The 20,616-nt window shown below is 43.7% G+C and overlaps 1 protein-coding gene across 5 annotated transcripts in view; it reads left to right on the top strand.

Annotated features, from left to right (window-relative positions):
- Positions 1–20,616, top strand: part of LOC134035284 (NEDD4-like E3 ubiquitin-protein ligase WWP1) — a 96,147-nt gene that overhangs the window by 7,878 nt on the left and 67,653 nt on the right. For 2 of the 5 annotated variants that reach the window (XM_062480275.1, XM_062480272.1), the window contains exons 2-7: positions 16,522–16,577; positions 16,656–16,749; positions 16,916–17,054; positions 17,705–17,829; positions 18,099–18,239; positions 18,364–18,427. In XM_062480275.1, the coding sequence (XP_062336259.1) occupies positions 16,536–16,577; positions 16,656–16,749; positions 16,916–17,054; positions 17,705–17,829; positions 18,099–18,239; positions 18,364–18,427 (605 nt within the window). In that variant the 5' untranslated portion in view covers positions 16,522–16,535. The remainder of the gene's footprint in view (positions 1–16,521; positions 16,578–16,655; positions 16,750–16,915; positions 17,055–17,704; positions 17,830–18,098; positions 18,240–18,363; positions 18,428–20,616) is intronic. The other 3 variants (XM_062480274.1, XM_062480276.1, XM_062480273.1) reach the window with 2 other exon arrangements.

Here is a 20,616-nt window from a genome sequence, read left to right as displayed (position 1 = left end):
CAACCTAAACCCTGAAGGAAGACAAGGAAAAACTCCTAGAAAAACTCACTGGAGGAGAAAAAGTGGAATAAACCTTTGGGAGGAGCAATTCAATGAGGGATCCCCTCCTCCAGAGATGGTTGGTGAAAGAGAGGAGCAGAACACAGGCTTAACATAGTCATAAAGCAGGGAAGTGTTCAACTTGGTAAATGTGAGTCAGGGAGTCAGGTGGCTGAGCGGTGAGGGAGTCGGACTAGTAATCCGAAGGTTGCCAGTTCGATTCCCGGTCATGCCAACTGACGTTGTGTCCTTGGGCAAGGCACTTCACCCTACTTGCCTCGGGGGAATGTCCCTGTACTTACTGTAAGTCGCTCTGGATAAGAGCGTCTGCTAAATGACTAAATGTAGATGTGGGAAGGGACCGGGAAACTCACTGATGTCCGTCATGGAGACTGGTTTCCGGTTGGCGACCAGGTCCAGCGTTAGCAGACCGACTACCAGGCAGGTGCTGACAGCTCAAACCCCCCACACCACAGGGGATGCGTGGAGGGGGGACAGAGAGAGGAGAGCAGGGATTAGAGAATGCCAGGAGCAGCTAACAGTTAGTCATATTAGAATGAGATCCCCACCGGTCAAGTGTGGACTAGTGCAGAAATTTAGCAGACCAAAAAAGGGTATTTGATGCAGCCCTAGACACTAAGACAGCGCCAGCCCTCCTCGGTTGGAACATGAAATCTGTTACAGGGGAAATAACTCTAAAATAAGTTATACTTATACAAACAAGGATGAGAATGCCCCATCCCCCGTCGTCACCAACTAGTAGGGCTGAACAATTTAGAAAAATAAGATAATCGCGATTAATTTGCAATTGCGATTTAATATGCGATTATTGATGTATTATTAATATAGATATATACTAGCCTACTGATCTCCAGCAACATAAGACACAAAGTTCAGAAAAACTAAGGAGGACATACCGCCTGTAGCTTACCTCATCGAAAATATTTTGGTACATCAAAGCTAAACTAGAAACGTAAGCTTTAGTTGCACTCTCTTAACTAAAGCTAGCTAGCTAGCTACCGTTTCGGAAAAATAACTTGCGCTGTGGAGACAGTCAGAAATATTTAGAACTCACTCATCTAAAGGTTAAATCTTAAAAGAAAAAGAGACACTGTCTGAACATTTCTTATCCAGTCAGTAGCCTAACAGAAACAGTATGGCACCGTCAGCTGTATGTGTATCACTGAGGGGTATCATATATTTCGTGATGAACGCTTACTGCTTGAGTAATTTTGTAGTAGGCTACATTGAGTTAGGCTTTGAAACATTTCGATCAGTGATCCTGTCGGGTGTTATTTGGCTTATTTGACACACAGGTGTTCAGAATTTTAGCTATGCATCGTACATGGCTTGTGGTGTTTTTATAGGGCCGAATTAGGTTGGTGGTGTTGCCCCATGAGGTAGCAACGTTAGCCAGGCAGGTTTTGCACAATACTTGACACTGCGCAGCATCTTTTATTTAAAGGCAAAATTGGCAGTGTCTGTAGTCTCAGGTTCTGTCGAGCCTGAAGCCATGATCGTACAGGTCAAGGTACAGTGTAACGTGCAAAGTTGATCCTTCGTCTGCAAACTGCGTTACTCTCGCGTGTCACGTGACCAAAGTAAAATCGCAGCCTTTGCGATTACAAAATCGCGTCCTGTCCCATCGCGATATTAATCGCAAATGCAATTAATTGTTCAGCCCTACCAACTAGTAACAGAAACTATAACAGTAACAATATACAAAAACAGGTTTACTTTATTTGTAAAATCTAGATAGGGCAACATGAACACATAGAAGCTTTAATTGTAATTTAAAAGTTACATGTGATACATATACAGACAAACACACACTTCAGATTTACATAGAAAGTACATACAAACATACTTTAGCAGTCATAGGACGCTTGGCAGTCATAGAATTGACTAAACAAGAACGTTTTTAACCTCATTTTGAATGTCGAAACAGTATCAGCCTTTTTAACTGAGACAGGTAATTTGTTACAGAGAAGAGGTGCTATATGAGAACGTCCTGCCTCCAGCTGTTTTTTTAAATTACTTTTGGGAACCACCAGATAGGGTGCAATGAGACCAGAGAGGTATAAAGTGGTGCCAATCCATGCAGAGTTTTGTAGATTAGTAATAGAACTTTGAAATCAGCTCTGGCTTGGATAGGGAGCCAGTGTAAAGAGACGAGAGTCAATGTTATGTGATCAAACTTTCTGGTTCTAGTCAATAGTCTAGCAGCAGCATTGCACCCGCTGTAAATTTTTAAAGTAGGTAGTTTGGTAATAATTGACAGTTATTGGCCAAGAAGCACAAAAATTGCTTCCTGCGACCACTCCTAGTGGTCACATGACACCAAATTGTTTTGACATCCTCAGAAAAGGGTTCTGAGTCGAGGTACCAAGTTTGGTGTTGATTTCTCAGAGTTGCTGAGATATGACCCAACTTCCTGCTTGGTTGCTTTGCTTTTTTAATTGGCTGTACTGGACCAAAGAGATTATTTAGAATTTTTTTGGAACAAGCGAAAAATGTTTTTACTTAAAATCGGAGGAATCGGCATAAGATCTATACAAATAGAAATGACAGCAATAGAGTGTGTTGAACTTGTGTTGATCCAATGAATCCAAAGACAACTCATTTAAAAAAATTAGGCATATGTTTCAAAAGTTGCATGTGTAAACACACCTCAAACTTTGACCTGTTGGTGGTGCTAGAGTGCTCCGATGGGAAACATGAAATTTGTGAAAATTATGAGGGGACTGATCCTTACCAAGTGTTCCAAATTTCACAACTTTTTACCATATGGTTCTAGGGGCTGCCATACACTCCAATGGTAGAATAATAATAATTAAATATAGCTGCAAGCAGCAATGCGGGTTCCTCCGCAAAATGGCAAAATATTATAAACATGTACACTGTAGAAGATCCAGACTTGGACAACAAGAGAGCAAAACTACTTCATGTTTGACCAACAACAATAGGCTGAATGAGGATTTGAACTAATGAGCATAAGGTTACAAGTCAGTCTCTCTAGCCTCTCTGCTAAACACCAACTGCTGAGATTTTATGAATAGAAAGGGCAGAGTATTAGCTTTTTATAGGATATTGAAACTCTTCTTGAGTTGATCTCTTTCCAGAATCTCAGTCAATGTACAACTAATAATAGTCATGTGGGCAACAGGGCTAGGCAGAGCTCATATTTAGCTGCTTGCGAAAATAGCTTGTGATGGTACAGCAGCCGACTCTCTGGTCCCATTAAAGGGGTCATTGATTGCAAAACCGATTGAACTTGTCATAGTTGAAAAATGACAGTTTGGTGTGTAAAATAGACATACAGTGAACCTCAAAGTCCATTGAAACCTCTTTCCTATCAAAATTTCACTTCTCACTACTATTTTGAAACTGCAACTTGCAAACGCTAGCTTTTGAAACAGTGCAACTTGTGACGTCACAAGTTGCAGCATCAACTTGGTCACGCCCCAAAATTTACATTTACCCGCCCTCTGGTTTTCTAGTCCAGGAACATAAACGGAGGTTGCGTAGATCTCCAACACTTTTTTAGCTAGCTGCGCGCTGCTCTGTACTTCCACAGGAATTACAAATAAGAAAGTTGATAAGTTTTCAAGATATTGAAAATGGAGCGCCGTAAATACAGTGTTCCAGGCTACTGGGAATGCTGACACTTTTCATAATCTTCCCAAGGAACCAGACACTCGACGGGCATGGCTGATGTTTTTCTATGAGAAGATCCCTGTGAAGTTCGACACTCATTTATTCATTTGCTCGAACCATTTCACCAAAGACAGTTTTGAATGAAAACCTTGGAGTGTCTGTCTTAAAGAAGGATTTGCTAAGCCGATGTTGCTGAAAAGAGGTGCTGTTCCAACCGTATGCTCATCTCAAACGCAAGCTGTAAGTAACTAACAGTTAGCCTATTAGCAATGCTAACGTCTCTTGTATCTAGCATAGGTAGAATGCTAAATACGTTTCTAAACACATCAACATGGCTCTACCTTACTTGGCAAATGACTCTAGCTAGACTAGCTGTAGTCAGAATTAGAAGGGAAGCTTCCGAAAAAATAGCCAGAAAACGAATAGCAATCTAGCCTATTGCTAATGCCTGTCTAGATTATCTATTTGAAAGAACTGGAGAAAGGCAGGTGCTAGATACAGGATACATTAACATTGCCAATAACTGTTACCGACAAAATCATACTACAGCTTGCGGTTGTGATGAACGTAAGGTCGGAACGCACCTCTTTTACAGCTTCATAGCAAATCCTGCTTTACATTGGCCCAGGTTTTCAAAACCGTCCTTGGTGAAATGTTTCACGCAAATGTGTCGAGGGTCGAACTGCACAGGGATCTTCTACGCTAGACAAACATCAGCCATGCCCGTCTAGTCAATGTTAGCTAGACTCTAGCTCATCTGCTTTTTATTAACGCTGATATCCAAGGAATGCAAGAAAAGCTAGATAGCGCACATCCAGCTCCTTCCGAGTGTAGCCTCTGATAGTAAGATAGCCGACTCTCTATTCCCATTAAACTACATGACATACACACTCAGGGTGACCAACAAGATTATATTAACTAACAAACAATAACATTACAAACATCTAACTGAACGAAGACAACAACTGAAATCCCTCGCATGGCCGTTGTAACCAAACTATTTTCCACAAGTCTTTGCGTTTTTTGACATGCCGCACTGCATGCTGGGTACTCAAGAGCGCTGACAGCTGATTATTTAGCTGTGCTCCGACTGCGTGATATGACGAGATGCTAGTGACGTGCTAAGGTCTCTGAGTCTCCTGCATTAACAAGTTCTGCTCGATTAGCAAGCTATTTTTACTAATGTTTTGTTAGCTATTGAATGGTAATGCAAGCTAGCTAAAAACAATGTTAGTTAGCTTGGCTAAACTGGTTTTCATAGCAACAAAAATCAACAAATCAGATCAGTCAAACTTTATTCAGAAAGGGGGGATCTGTATTTTTTACTTTACTCTTAACGCATGACTATGTTCAACTTAATGTCTGCACCTCTCTGTCACCAACTGTCTCTGGAGTGGAGGGTGGGGGCTTCATATCCAACAAATTACACCCCTGAACTTTTAAAACAGATCTAATGGCCTACTACAATTGTAAATATCCTATGGCTTCTTCTCCAATTGGGCCTCAACACAATGTCATCTAATATTTTCTGCCCATGCTGCAGTTTTTGGGGACTTTCCACACCAGCACCCTTTGCCCAGTCCCTCTATTCTGCCCTACTACATGTGTTTTCCAACACCAGTTACAATCAACCCTGGGCAGAGAATTTTTTATACAGGTGCTGAGGAGGTGCTTCATGTCTTTCATAGCACTCCGCAAGTAGTCCGGTAACTTTTCAACTCCAGCGTACTCCGTTGCTTAGCGACGTCAGCTGATTTGAAGCCTAAAGAATGTTCAGCGTCTATGAAGTTCAACGTCTTTGGCGAACTATTTCTCTGCTGATCAACACTACGAATGGTAACATATAACTTGTAATAAGACACACTGTTAAGTTTATTTTTTTGGCAAGTAGCCGTGTAATAAGCGGGATAATGTATAGAACGCCGTTGTCATTATCGGGAAAATAAGCCCCTTCCTCTGTCGTGGAAGAAGAACGCTCAGGAAAGCACCTCTGAAACTTCAGAATCTGATTCTGATGAGCAGGAGTAAACTGTACTGGGATTGGGGAGGATGGGTGGAGGAATGTTAGTTTGTTGTTTAATCTGCCCTACTCATTTAATGAAATGTATATCAGTTCGTGGTTTGTGTATGTATAAAAGAGAAAGTGTCAGTGTTTCATTGAGACTGAGATCAAATAAACTGCTTAAGTATTGTAGATCTTGTAGTGTTAATTTTCACATGCAGTTACACATTGTCGGTTAAAAACAAGAAAGTGGCTGGTAGATTTTGAAATCCACCAGCCACAGTGGCCGGTGGACAAAAAAATTAATTTCCATCCCTGCGTGCAAAGATACAGCGACGCATCACACAAGCTTGATTTCAAATACATTATTTAATGTGACATTACGTACTGAACATTCAAGTTTTAAATTGCTTAAATGTATGATGCGCTTGTCGATCATTCCTACACCACAGTACGATACTTGCTGAGCAACAGCGCAAACACAGGTAGGGTGGACAATAGAACGCGTCATTTTTGGCCAAGGCTAACCAACTGTCAAATTATTCTGGAACGCAGGTAGCAAACAAATTGAATCGAACGTTCATGAAGCATAAGTTAGCCTGAATGTAGCCTGAAAATATGGCACCGGAATTTTCAGGTCCACGTCCTTTTCTTAGCTCAATAACTAGTGACTACTAGCAATAAATTAAAAACAAATATGCCAGTTAGCATGTAAATACTTACACCTTAATGCTATCAAATGTTGGTTGCAATAAACATTGAGAAAGTGTATGAAAATACTGTTTATAGTTTTTTCTGCTTTGGCTACCTTTCATAGAAGGTCGGCACCACTGGTAGACATATCTTTAAGGGTTCATATACTGATTTTGTAGGGTATTTCACACTGTTCCTTAAGGCCTCCGAATAGGGTATGTAACATTGGTTGGGCTGAAAATGGCCCGGGTGCTGTTCTATGCGTCCTAATGCTACCCTGTGAAATAGCCCTAGAATGAAAGAGGTTTTCTCCCTTTTATGGTATGCTCATGAATATTTACATGAGCTGCGCGCTGATTGGTAAGCAAAGACGCAACATAGCCAAACATGCATTGTCAATTGTAGATTTACATGACAACACAGGTTATTTATTCAAATGAAACAGTCAGGAAAATGAAATAACGTTAGCCCCATTGCCAATAAACTAAATCATCACACATTCTACCTATGCTAGATACAGGAGACGTTAGCATTGCTAATAACTGTCAGCAACAAAATCATACTTACAGCTTGCGGTTGTGATGAGCATATGGTCGGAACAGCACCTCTTTTCAGCAACAGCTTAGCACATCCTGCTTTAAATTGTCCAAGGTTTTCAAAACTGTCTTTGGTGAAATGGTTCGACCAAATGCAGACATCCCAACCTGCAGAGACTCATTTCCGGACGCATGACAACCCCCACCACCCCACCCCCATCAGGACGTGCAATATGCACCTGTTTCGACCATACATATTGGTTCCTTGGGAAGACTGAAAAGTGTCAGCATTCCCTGTACAGCCTGAAACTGAAAACTTTCTTCTTTGTAATTCCCGTGGAAGTACACAGAGCAGCGCGCAGCTAAACTAGTGTCTGAGATAAAAATTTGGGCCGTAAATAACTATTTATGTTGTGAGTGTAAGGGCTGGGGCAAAACGTTTTTCCTCAAATAACACATTTTTATGCATTCTGCAAAGAAGGTAGACTGGCGTTGGTCACGGTTTGGAATGAAAGGGAGAAAACAGGACAGAGTAATACGGCGGATATCGTATTTTTTTTATTATTTTTTTTTTACAACGTAGTTAAGGCGGCAGGCGTGGTGTTTCTTAGGCGACCACCTTAACTGCAAAGTGCTGTGGGAAACCCTGGTTACCATACTGAAACTCCAGAAGGTAACGTCCTTTTTCTCTCCAACGGTATCCAATGATGCGGCAGCTAGAACAAGTGCTGTTAATATGTGTGTAACACCTCCTGTAGCATCTCCCGACCGTTGCACAGATGATAACGTGGATAGCTATATTGAAATGGCCCAACTCACTGATGATAACGAAAGTGATGTTGAGTTATATATTATTATTAATGAATAATGATACTCATCCATGTGAAGACACTGATCATGTTAATGATTTCTCACAATAATTATCAACAATGACTTAAGGTGGGAAACAGATAATATCAATATTCAACCCTTTATTTCTATTAATTTCAGCAATTGTTTACATTTTCAGATGATCACTTCTACATTCTGCAAAGCAGCACAAACGAAAATAATTGCAGCACAAACGATTGAGCCTATTTTGACGATGTTTTGCGTTGGGTGTATAAGTCTATGGTTAGGTGGAAGGCCAACTTCATTCAGGTATTTTACTGCCCGTAACGAGCTACCCGATGGGTAGTTATCATGGTAGCTTTTGTGACAGGTAGTGAAGTGTCTCTCCACATTGTGCCGCTTTGCCGTCGCAACATTAGCCCCGCAAATGAGACACACGCAGATTTCTTTCACAGTAGTAAAAAATAACTCTTCCTCCCATTCACTGTGAGAATTATACATTTAAAAAAAGGTTTCTGCCATGTTTTTGGGGTAAGAAACCGCATCCCAATCTTCGCTGCGCCCGCCAGCTTACACTCTCTACGAACGCTGAAGTTTTGTCATGCGCACAATACTGTTTTTTACTTTTATCAATAAAAAGCATTTATTTATTTATTTGTCATTTTCAAATCTATATAAATGCAAGTGTGATTTAAAAAGAATAGCAACAGAATAAAATTCAATTTTAGACGCAGCTCACTGGTGAGTTGTGCTATTTTTAGAACATGCCTGCGGGCGACTCATGTGGTCCTTGCGGCGAACTGGTCACCGTGTTGCCTGACCCCTGAGATGTCAGAGGTGGCGGGTTCAATCCCGAGTGCAGATGAATATTGGCGGAGTATTCCTCCGATGGGGACGCGGCCACATCTGTTACTTAAGGATCATTTTGTGTGGTTGTTTAGATTATATGGATTGAAAAGGGTGAGAAGAGGAGTTAAGGTGCCTGTCTTCACCTGTGGCCCTGAAATCACAAAATCCGCCCTTGGGATGGATGTACAAATAATACATAGCAGCAACTTAAGGAACCACATAGCACAGTCCTGTAGTTTGTGGTCAGGCCAATCGGTCAACAAAAACATTGAGTCGGCCAAATGCCAAATCACTGCTGAGGTGAATCAGCAGCTGAGCTGAGCTAGTTATTGGTGTTCGTTGGCATACAAAGTTAGTTTTCTCTTATTAGCCTAGTTAGTACATCTGATTAGAGCTAGCAAAAATGAATTGCAGATTAAGGGGTCCCCTATCGTTGAGCTAGCTCTCGACGCTCGGCAGGAATTTCAGGTCCACTCACTAAAAACAAACTTGACCCTCTCACTGGACATATTGTATCATAACATGTTTTATTGAATGCAATTGGTTGCCTTGTATATTCTGTTCTATTTACCAAACTCCTTTCTTGTCTTAAATTGAGCAGTTGCTGGTGTGAGCTACAGTATGGTAGCTAGCATAGCCATTTCTGGCTCTGCTTCACAATATTGCTGCCTAGTGTTATAAGTTAATGTAATACATAAATGTTAATAAAGTATCAGATATATACATGATACAACACACCAGTAACCAATTGATATTATGTGTTAATATACCGAAAATTTCAGTGAATCGAGATGGTGCTGCTGTCTGTCCCATTCAAACAGGTTGCCAGCAGTGGTTTTTTTGCGAGCTACTTGAACCAAGTGATCACGTGTCGGCGAGATCAAAGAGTGTCGTAAATCTCTTTTTATATGGCTCTGGCCCATTGGTTGCGAATCGTCGCTCTCATTTGCATAAAGTTAAGCGCGTCATCATGCTATGCTCACATCGTGCAGTCGCGACCCCGTCACTTGCTTTCCACGTGAAATCAATGGTATGCTTCACTTCATCGCGCTGTTGTTCCGTGTATTGACAACAGCCCGTCACTCGCGCACTCTGCTCGTAAATTATTATATATATATATATATATATATTATATTAAGTTCGCACATACCTATTTTTAGGCGCAAATGTGAGTGAAATGCTCGCACTATAGAGCCCTGAGAGCAACAATTACTTTATGAAAGTGAGGAGATACTTTAGTAAAGGAAGTGTGTGTAGGTCATGAACTCTGAACTCTCCCCACATACGTACCCCATCCGTGTTGTTTCCCTCTCTCCCAGCGCAGGCCACCATGGGACAGAAATGCGGTGGACGCAGTGAGATTTAGAAGTAGCCCAAAAACCAAGAATGTTCCAACTGCAGCGCTCCCTCCTCAGGCCCCTCCAAACCGGAACTCTCTCCTCAGGCCCCTGAAACCGTTCTCTCTCCTCAGGCTCCTCTTTTCAGGTGTAGCCTAGGTGATACTGCCACCGCTAGTCAGAGGATGTATTGCATTTATATGTATGACTTACTTTAACTTTGGTTTTAGCTAAAGTCAATCGTGTTTAACATAGCGAAAATGTGCATTGTGGCTAGCGTTACGTATGGCGGACATGATCATAAAATATTAGGATTGAAGTTGCTGGCTAGAACCACATGTATGCCATAAACAACCCATCCAGCCATCCATCATCTGCCGCTTTTCTGGGGGTTGGGTCGCGGGGGCAGCAACCTAAGCAGGAAGGCCCAGACTTCCCTCTCCCCGGCCACTTCCACCAGCTCTTCCTGGGGGACCCAGAGGCATTCCCAGGCCAGCCGAGAGACATAGTCCCTCCAGCGTGTCCTGGTTCTTCCCCGGGGGCCTCCTCCCAATGGGACGTGCCCAGAACACCTCACCAGGGAGACGTCCAGGAGGCATCCTTATCAGATGCCCGAGCCACCTCAACTGGCCCCTCTCAACACGGAGGAACAGCGGTTCTACTCTGAGCCCCTCCCGGATGACCGAGCTTCTCACCCTATCTCTAAGGGAGAGCCCGGACACCCTGCGGAGAAAGCTCATTTCGGCCGCTTGTATTCGCGATCTCGTTCTTTCGGTCACTACCCACAGTTCGTGACCATAGGTGAGGGTAGGAACGTAGATCGACTGGTAAATAGAGAGCTTCGCCTTTTGACTCAGCTCCTTCTTCAACACGACGGACCAATGCAGAGCCCGCATCACTGCGGACGCCGCACCGATCCGCCTGTCGATCTCGCGCTCCATCCTTCCCTCACTCGTGAACAAGACCTCGAGATACTTGAACTCCTTCGCTTGGGACAAGATCTCCTCCCCGACCTGGAGATTGCACTCCACCCTTTTCCGGTCGATAACCATGGCCTCAGATTTGGAGGTGCTGATTCCCATCCCAGCCGCTTCGCATTCGGTTGTGAACCGCTCCAGTGAGAGCTGAAGGTTACGGCCCGATGAAGCCATCAGGACCACATCATCTGCAAAAAGCAGCGACCCGATCCTGAGGTCACCAAACCGGACCCCCTCAATGCCCTGGCTGTGCCTAGAAATTCTGTCCATATAAGTTATGAACAGAATCGGTGACAAAGGGCAGCCCTGGCGGAGTCCAACCCTCACCGGGAACAAGTTCGACTTACTACCGGCAAGGCAGACCAAACTCTGGCACCGGTCGTACAGGGACCGAACAGCCCCGATCATGGAATCCGGTACCCCGTACTCCCGGAGCACCCCCCACATGAGCCCCCGACGGACACAGTCGAACGCCTTTTCCAAATCCACAAAACATGTGTAGACTGGTTGGGCGAACTCCCATGCACCCTCCAGGACCTTGCCGAGGGTGTAGAGCTGGTCCACAGTTCCACGGCCAGGACGAAAACCACATTGCTCCTCCTGAATCTGAGGTTCGACAATCCGACGGACCCTCCTCTCCAGGACCCCTGAATTGACTTTCCCAGGGAGGCTGAGGAGTGTGATCCCCCTAAAGTTGGAGCACACCCTCCGGTCCCCCTTTTTAAAGAGGGGAACCACCACCCCGGTCTGCCAGTCCAGAGGCACTGTCCCTGATATCCACGCGATGTTGCAAAGTCGTGTCAACTGACAGCCCTACAACATCCAGAGCCTTAACCCTTGTGTTATCTTCGGGTCATTCTGACCCATCAGTCATTGTGACCCACCATCGTATTGTGACAATTTTACCGGCTACAAAAACAAAGTGAAGCATTTTCTTTTAACCGTTGGGCTGTCTCAGACCCCCAACATTGCGAAGGTTAAAATAAAATTATTTTTATTTGTTTTTTTATTGGGTAAAATTGGGTAAACACAACGATGGTTCGTTATGAACCTTTGGGTCATGTGACCCGAAGGCAGCACAAGGGTTAAGGAACTCCGGGCGGACCTCATTCACCCCAGGGGCCCTGCCACCGCAGATCTTTTTAACCACCTCGGCGACCTCAGCCCCAGAGATAGAAGGGCCCCCCCGATGTCCCCAGACACTCCAGCCTCCACGTCGGAAAGCGTGTTGGTGGGATTAAGGAGGTCTTCAAAGTATTCCTTCCACCGATCCAGGACGTCCCCCGTCGAGGTCAGCAGCGCACCATCCCCACCATATACAGCATTGACAGTGCACTGCTTCCCCCCTCTGAGTCACCGGATGGTGGTCCAAAACCTTTTCGAAGCCGTTCGGAAGTCATTCTCCATGGCCTCGCCGAACTCCTCCCACGCCCGGGTTTTTGCCTCCGCGACCGCCAAAGCCGCCTTCCGCTTGGCCTGCCGGTACACATCAGTTGCCTCTGGTGTCCTACCAGCCAATAAAGTCCGATAGGCCTGCTTCTTCAGCTTGACAGCATCCCTCACCTCCGGCGTCCACCACCGGGTCCGAGGGTTGCCGCCGCGACATGCACCGACCGCCTTGCAGCCCCCCCCCCCCCCCCCCCGAGACATGATCGAAGCTCTCCCGGAGGTGGGAGTTGAAGCTCCTTCTGACAGGGGATTCTGCCAGGCGTTCCCAGCAGACCCTCACATCACGTTTGGGCCTGCCAGGCCTGACCGGCGTCTTCCCCCACCATCGTAGCCAACTCACCACCAGGTGGTGATCAGTTGACAGCTCCGCCCCTCTCCTCACCCGAGTGTCCAAGACATTCGGCCTCAGATCCGACGACACAACTACAAAGTCTATCATCGAACTGAGACCTCGGATGTCCTGGTGCCAAGTGCCAAGTGCATATGGACACCCTTATGCTTGAACATGGTGTTCGTTATGGACAAGCCGTGTCTAGCACAGAAGTCCAACAACAAAACACTGCTCGGGTTCAGATCGGGGGGGCCGTTCCTCCCAATCACGCCCCTCCAGGTCTCACTGTCATTGCCCACATGAGCATTGAAGTCCCCCAGGAGGACGAGGGCATCTCCGGGAGGAGCGCTTTCCAGCACCCCCCCCCAGAGACTCCAAAAAGGGTGGGTACTCTGCGCTGCCGTTTGGTGCGTAAGCACAAACAACAGTTAGGACCCGTCCCCCCACCCGAAGGCGGAGGGAGGCTACCCTCTCGCCCACCGGGCTGAACCCCAATGTACAGGCGCCGAACCGAGGGGAAACAAGTATTCCCACCCCAGCTCGATGCCTCTCACCGAGGGCAACTCCAGAGTGGAAGAGAGTCCAGCCCCTCTCAAGGAGACTGGTTCCGGAGCCGATGCTGTGCGTTGAGGCGAGGCCGACTATATCTAGCCGGAACCTCTCTACCTCGCGCACCAGCTCAGGCTCCTTCCCCGCCAGCGAGGTGACGTTCCACGTCCCTAGAGCTAGCTTCTGCAGCCGAGGATCGGACCGCCAAGACCCCTGCCTTCGGCCGCCGCCCGTCTCACACTGCACCCGACCCCCATGACCCCTCCTGCAGATGGTGAGCCCACTGGAAGGGGTCCCACGTTGTCTCTTCGGGCTGTGCCCGGCCGGGCACAGACATTATCCTACTTCTGATATTCATGGCAAGGTAACCCTAACAGGTAACCAGCTGTTTTGGATGAACCCCAAACCAAGTAACCTCAAAAGTTACCTGGATGTTAGATGTAATAATTGTTTATAGTACTTCATACAAACATGTGTAGTGCTTCACATAATAAAGACAATATGATGGCATTACATGAGTGTTGTGTGTTTGTTTGACATAAAATACAAATGTATGTATCATAGAAACCTCACAAAGTTTCCTGGACGCTGGTCACAAATAAATTTGACACCTTCAGTACTGTGTTGCGGGTAGAATATTACTACATATACAGGCTACTCCAAATACGTGATGAGTAGCCTACATTCGGGTAGTGTCTACGGTAACTAGTTGATTCAGACGAACCAAAACAACATGTTGCCTGAAGGCCAACGTAGTTAATAAATTTGTGACTGCATTCCTTCCATACCCATGTGCTTCAGTAGCTCGCGATGTAATACAAAGGATTGCAACGATGGATGTGTTTTTGCTCGTGGGATCGAATCCCACTCGAATCTTTTATTTTCTTAGCTTCCATTTATTATGGCGTGAATGGCTGTAATGTAGTAATCATTACATTTGTTCAGAATATAAAATTATGAAATGAATTGATTTCAAAAGATATAGCGAAGAAACACTCAGCCATAGGCTACACGAAATCGCATAGGAAACGAATGTTAGTAAGTACGTAACTGATTTGAGTAATTTCCATGAGCTAGAATAGCTCGTGGTGTAAAGCAATGGCCTTTGGTGTATTACGTGTTTTGCTCTAGTGCGATCGAATCCCACTTCATGCAAGCCTGCAAATGTTTTATTTTGTCTCCATTTATTTTGTCGTTAATGGTAATGTAGTGCGTACGCAACTTATACTTTCATATTCGCCGCAGCAAATATGAGATCCGACTTGAAAATAGCCAGTAATATGTTTGTGAATTTGTGACGAATGTGGTGATAGAGGCAGACTGATAGGTGCACGCACCGCTGGGAAACCAGTTAGTTCGGAAACCAGTAGGGACACAACACCGGTAACGTCGTAGAATAAGAATAGAATAATCTTCGAAGGGGGTTCTTTATTCATTACATTTACATTTAGTCATTTAGCAAACGCTCTTATCCAGAGCAACTTACAGTAAGTACAGGGACATTCCCCCCCGAGGCAAGTAGGGTGAAGTGCCTTGCCCAAGGACACAACGTCATTGGCACAGCCAGGAATCGAACCGGTAACCTTCAGATTACTAGCCCGACTCCCTAACCGCTCAGCCACCTGACTTCCTGTTAATGAATGGATGCAATATGAGTAGGCTAAATGCCTGAAAATATCACGAGAAGGGAAAAACTTAAAAGGACGTTTAAGTCATAGAGAATAGGTCAATTTTAACCGGTCTGCCAAATTTATTCGTTTGATTCAACTATGAGGCTGCCTTTTGCAGGGGAAATGAGAAGACATCTATTTCATTCTACACTTCACTCGTAATTTGAGTTGTAAATGAGCAGCAAAAAAAATATGCTTTTAAATCTATGTAATCTTTATAAATAATAAGTATGCATTTTTATATAAAATATACAGAAATATCAGTTGTAAAAATGTCATTAAAAAATGGACCCCTGTGCAACCGACGCAAGCAAGCACACCCTACAATTTCCCCAGAAATTGTACCCTCTTTAGTTATACATGCATTTCTTACTGGCCACTGTCAGCACATCAATCTGCGATTGCCGTGGTTGGGTAAAGAGTGTGATAAGCACTACAAAATAGAGAAGACTTAGATAGACTTATTCTCTGTTTGAATAAATGTCAGAATTCTTTTTGGTTTTAAGTGGTTGTTATCTGCCCTCAAGGTGATGAAGTTGACATGATGTGTAATCTGCAATATTGTTAATATTATAGGTAGATAGCTCAATCATTGCATTCTCCATTACATTTTTACCAGGTGAAAACACCATTGAGAATGACCACCTTGACATGGGCTGCAGGATGGCCGAAGCCTGATGAAATAGACCCACCATGACCTTGTCGCATCCAGATTTTTGTTTATAAAAAGAGTAGGGTGAAATGCTCTGAAGCGAGATGTGACCCCTGCAACCGATTGCCGCCCCACCCCCAGTATTGTAATACAATTTAAAAAAAATTGACAGTCTTGTTAATGGGGTTTCATTCATTCAAGCATGATAGACATTTGTTTGATCATTTGGTCGGAAATAACAAGAACATGCCTAGATTTCTGTCATATGGTTACTCATTGCCTTTACTGTACTGTGTGATCATCCTATTTGTCGTATGTAGTCACTCACAAAGACCCATTCTGAGCCAAGGAAAACCCTGCAAATGTTTTTTCTGGAATTAAAGGAAAGACTACCGTATTTTTAGGACAATAAGCCACACCTTGTATAAACCGCAGAATGGGAAGCTTTGTTTGTAAATCTGAATATAAGACACACTTGATACGGGAACAATGATACCAAGCAATGCATGAGGCGATCTTACAGCATGCCGTTGTGTAACACACTTCGAAAACGAAAGTAAGTGTGTAATGTATGGTTTCTGTTGCCCGGGAATGAACTAATATTTAAATGGAATTCCCGAATTTAAAAAAAGAAACGCGCGCTATAAGCCGCAGAGAAATATAACCTGCACTACCACAAGGATGTAAAATCAGTGTATAAGCCGCGGCTTTATTTCCGAAAAATGCGGTATTGCTGCATAGCCTTGTTTACTTGAAAGTTGGCATACTTCTATGGCAATTGGTTGTTTATCCAAGTTTAGGGGTGTTTAATGGTGTACATGGTGCTCTGCTAACTGTAATCCACTACAACATTGTTCTTACAATCATAAACATAACATACACAATGGTCTAAATCAAATTACTTTATGGCTGAACTCTGAACTAAAATCTTTCTATTTTCCTCTGACAGTGGAACAATGGGGCATGGAGTTGGCTGATTCCAAGGGCTTAGAGTTAGCACCAATTGTGAGTAATGAGTTTTAAGTATAGCACGTATACTTCAGTATAGAAAACTGTCTAGATTGTGTGTTTCTCACCCATTAGGCCTCCACTGCGGTGAATGACATGGCCACGGCCTCGTCCAGAACAGAGTGTAGCAATAACCAATTACAAGTGACATCACAGCTTCATGCTATAGGTGAGGCACTCCTTGTACCACCTCACTTTGACATCATGTACACTTAATTTACCAGCATTTTGGTTAAATAGGACATTTCCCAATATGTCAACTTAACACCCTGCACGAGCCCTGTAGGACTTGGAGAGGTGCATATTCCTAACTGGTTTGATTATCTCCATCTCAGTTTCCTGTGCCAAACTCAAAAGAAAGAAAAGCCTGTTTGGGACGGCCATTTATGTGGAGGTGACAGCAGAGGGGGAGTCACGTCGCACCACCAAGTCCCACAGCTCCTCCAGCCCCAAATGGGATGAGCAGCTCACGCTGTAAGAAACAACCACAACATTCTCTTTTCATCACTGTGTATATCTGTACAAGTTATTGTGTGTACTAAGTGGCAAGTTATTGTGTGTACTAAGTGGCAGACAGGCCAAGGCAGGCAAGGAAGGCAGAGAGAAATGAACAAGTCCAAAATTCTGTATTACCACTTAAAGAACAGCTCACTCCCGCAGTTAGTACAACAGTCTACCCATAATTCACCCTGAGTCTGAATAAAAAATGTACTTATTATTTAGACAATATACATGTTCTTTTACCTGTGGTCAAAGTCAAAATGCCATCATGTTGTAATATCACCAAGATGAATGATTCAGATAACATGTACAGGCACAATAAACTGGCTCCTATGGTGATTAGAGTTGTGTCCAGCTAAGACTTGTATGTAATGATTATAGGTGGGTATACTTTACCAGCACAGCTGCATACTCAAGATAGTATTGGTGGCTGAAACATTGATGAAACAAGATTTGTGACGACTGTGTCGTTTGTGTGTCGACTGTCGTTTTTTTTGTGTGCCAAATGGCCAAAAATTGGTGCTTACAGGTAGTGTTTTTTCTCATACCTGTGTTGCAGTACAGGTATGACTCTGGTCATACCTGTGAGTCTGACCAATTTGTGTGTGTGTGCACGGTTTCAGAAATGTAACACCACACACGCAGGTGGATTTCAAGGTATGGAGTCATCACACTCTGAAGGCAGACGGTCTGCTGGGCAAAGCCACCCTAGACCTCCTGCAGGCTCTGGAGCAGCATGACAGGAAACGTACGTATTGTACCCACCTCTTACACACACTGACACACACACACACTCTGTACCATGCGAACCATCCTCACTCCTCTCCTTTTCAAAATACATAACATTTTGGAGATTTTAGGAACATCGAAACATTACTATTTGGTTTCGGAATTTGGATGCGCACTCTCACAGACTGTCCAATTGTCTCCCTCTCTTCAACCCTGTCTAAATAAAGCAAAAAAGGTAGTAAATGGTAACACAATGTCCCTTCTGCATCTCATTACATTCCAACCTAGTGGAGAATGTGAGGGAGGTGCTGAAGCTAAGTTTGGATAATAAAGGGGTGGTGGTGGCCACTGGGGAGCTGACTGTCTACCTGGATGGCCTCACTGTTGACCAGGAGCAATTGCAGAATGGGAACGTCACCACCACCACCAGTGAGTTCTCATCATGTGTGTGTATGTTTCAGAGAGATAATGTGTCACCTGAACATTTTCAGCTAAGCATTGTATTACCTTTTATTAGTGCTGCATGGTTAACCGTCTCCTCCTCTCCTCTCAGAAGTCCAGCAAAATGGAAATGCCATTCACGAAAATGCAGTTGATGCATTAAGAGCTCTAAACAGGTAACCTCTTCAGGAATGAGACACGCTCGTCATTACAGCTTTCTGCCTTGCATCTTTATGATTTTGTATTTTATGTTTCTTGCTCAGTACACCAACGCTATTACAACTCTCACCCACACCTTTCTTATTTCCTATGTGCTCTCAATTAATTCAACAAACTCTGTAAATTGCCCTTTACAAGGCTAATACGGAATCATATTGTAATGTTGGAAAAAAAAACTTTCGGAAGCAAAGTTAGTTTCCATCAATCTGCAGTCTTTATATCAGTTCCCCTCCCCCCATTTCGCTATAGGGCATTAACACCAACAGCGGCGCGGTGATGCAATGCTCTGCTAGCATGAAATCAAATCTGTGTGTGGACGTTAAGATAGTAAACTTTGTTAGCTATTGGCGTCCGTGTTTGTCTGTTTTACAAAAAACAATCGAAATTGGTTGTGGCTAAGATGACACTAGCCAGCTGCTATGTTTTTGTTTGAATCTCAGCAATACAGAAATATATTATAAAGCGCTTAACCCTTGTGCTGCCTTCGGGTCACATGACCCAAAGGTTCATAATGAACCATCGTTGTGTTTACCCAATTTTACCCAATACAAAAACAAATAAAAATAATTTTCTTTTAACCTTCGCAATGTGGGGGGTCTGAGACAGCCCAACGGTTAAAAAAAATGCTTCACTTTGTTTTTGTATGCGGTAAAGTTGTCGCAATACGACGGTGGGTCACAATGACTGATGGGTCAGAATGACCCGAAGATAACACAAGGGTTGACTTTTGGCGCGTTTACAATTTGGTACGGTGTATCTGTCACTGCAACAAATTTCTCCGTGAGAGACCAGAGTTCGGCGCCGCGCCTTCCCGTACTGGCAACTGGTGAGATCGCTGGAGGTAAGGATATTTTTGGTTTATAATGTTATATAATCTACTAGTCATGTAATTTATAAAACATTTCAACTAGCTAGGCCTATACATTGGGTAGGTAATATGTTGTGTGTGTGTGTGTAACCTACATAACATTACGTCTTAGCTACATAAAGTTCACCTGTAAAAGACCTAGTGCTAGCTTGCAGAATAAATTATGGATGGCTGTAGCTACATAGAAAAAGTCGTTTGCACGTCATGCATTTTTATATTAAATCTTGGCTACTTTCGTATCTATCCTATCTTGAGTGACAAGCTGCGTTATTTTCAAATGGTGCAAGCCCATGGATTTACTATGGTTAACGTATAGATTGCCCTTGACTTTGTTTGCTGTTGCTTAGCTAGCATTGCGTTGGAAAGGGGCAGAGTGAACTATTTGCACTCCATTATGATATTTCCTAAAATATTCAACTCTATTAATTTGCAGAATGAGGGAAATTGAGGAAAGTGAAGCACTTCTTGTGCAACATATTGATAGAGGCTGTAAAAGCAGTTGGATATGGTCTTGGCTGATACTTGAAACTACAATCAAGGTCCATGCAGTCGAACACACATTCATACTGTCTGACGTTTTTAAGAAAATTGAAAAAAAGGGTAGTGCTAAATGCACTCTCTGCATGAAGGAAATTAACTACAGTAGCAGAGGGGTGCATGCCCTGTTTGCACACTGTCAGACATCCATACACACAAACAGAGTGACCTCAATCTTATCAACTCAAAGTGTGGCTCAACTCCTCCGTAAAGAAGATCCTTTACCAGCTACTCAGAAACAGGCCTCAGCAGCAGAAAAGATCAGGGAAAGTGTTAAGCTTCCAGTGCCTATGTGTAATCGCATTGCTAATGGAGAGGTGTGTGTGTGTGCGTGTGTGTGTGTTGAAGACTAGTTAAACAAAAATAATTCAAATCACAAAATGTGTTTAAAATGAATCACTAAATTAGTAATTTATGTATTTTCTTTCTCTATTTACTAGGCAATGGTCCTGGCAGTTATTGCTGAGCACTCTCTACCTCTGACAATGGCACCTGTGTTGGTGGAGTTAAGCCAGTGTCTAGCTGCAGACAAGGCAGCCCTCAGCCAAATTAAACTGTCCCGCACTATTTCCAATATTGCCACTATTTGGCCATACATTTGCGGAGAAAACATTCTCCAAATTACGACAATACCCCTTCTCTCTGAATGTGGATGAGAGTACCTCCAGTAGTAATAAGAAGGTCCTTTCTATGCTCGTCAGCCACTTCAACGAAGAGATGAATGAGGTTGTGGTTGAACAC

Source organism: Osmerus eperlanus, chromosome 15 (genome assembly GCF_963692335.1).
Source record: "Osmerus eperlanus chromosome 15, fOsmEpe2.1, whole genome shotgun sequence".
Lineage (NCBI taxonomy): Eukaryota > Metazoa > Chordata > Actinopteri > Osmeriformes > Osmeridae > Osmerus > Osmerus eperlanus.
Note: the sequence above shows the minus strand (reverse complement) of the source record. Positions and strands in the feature narration are given on the sequence as shown.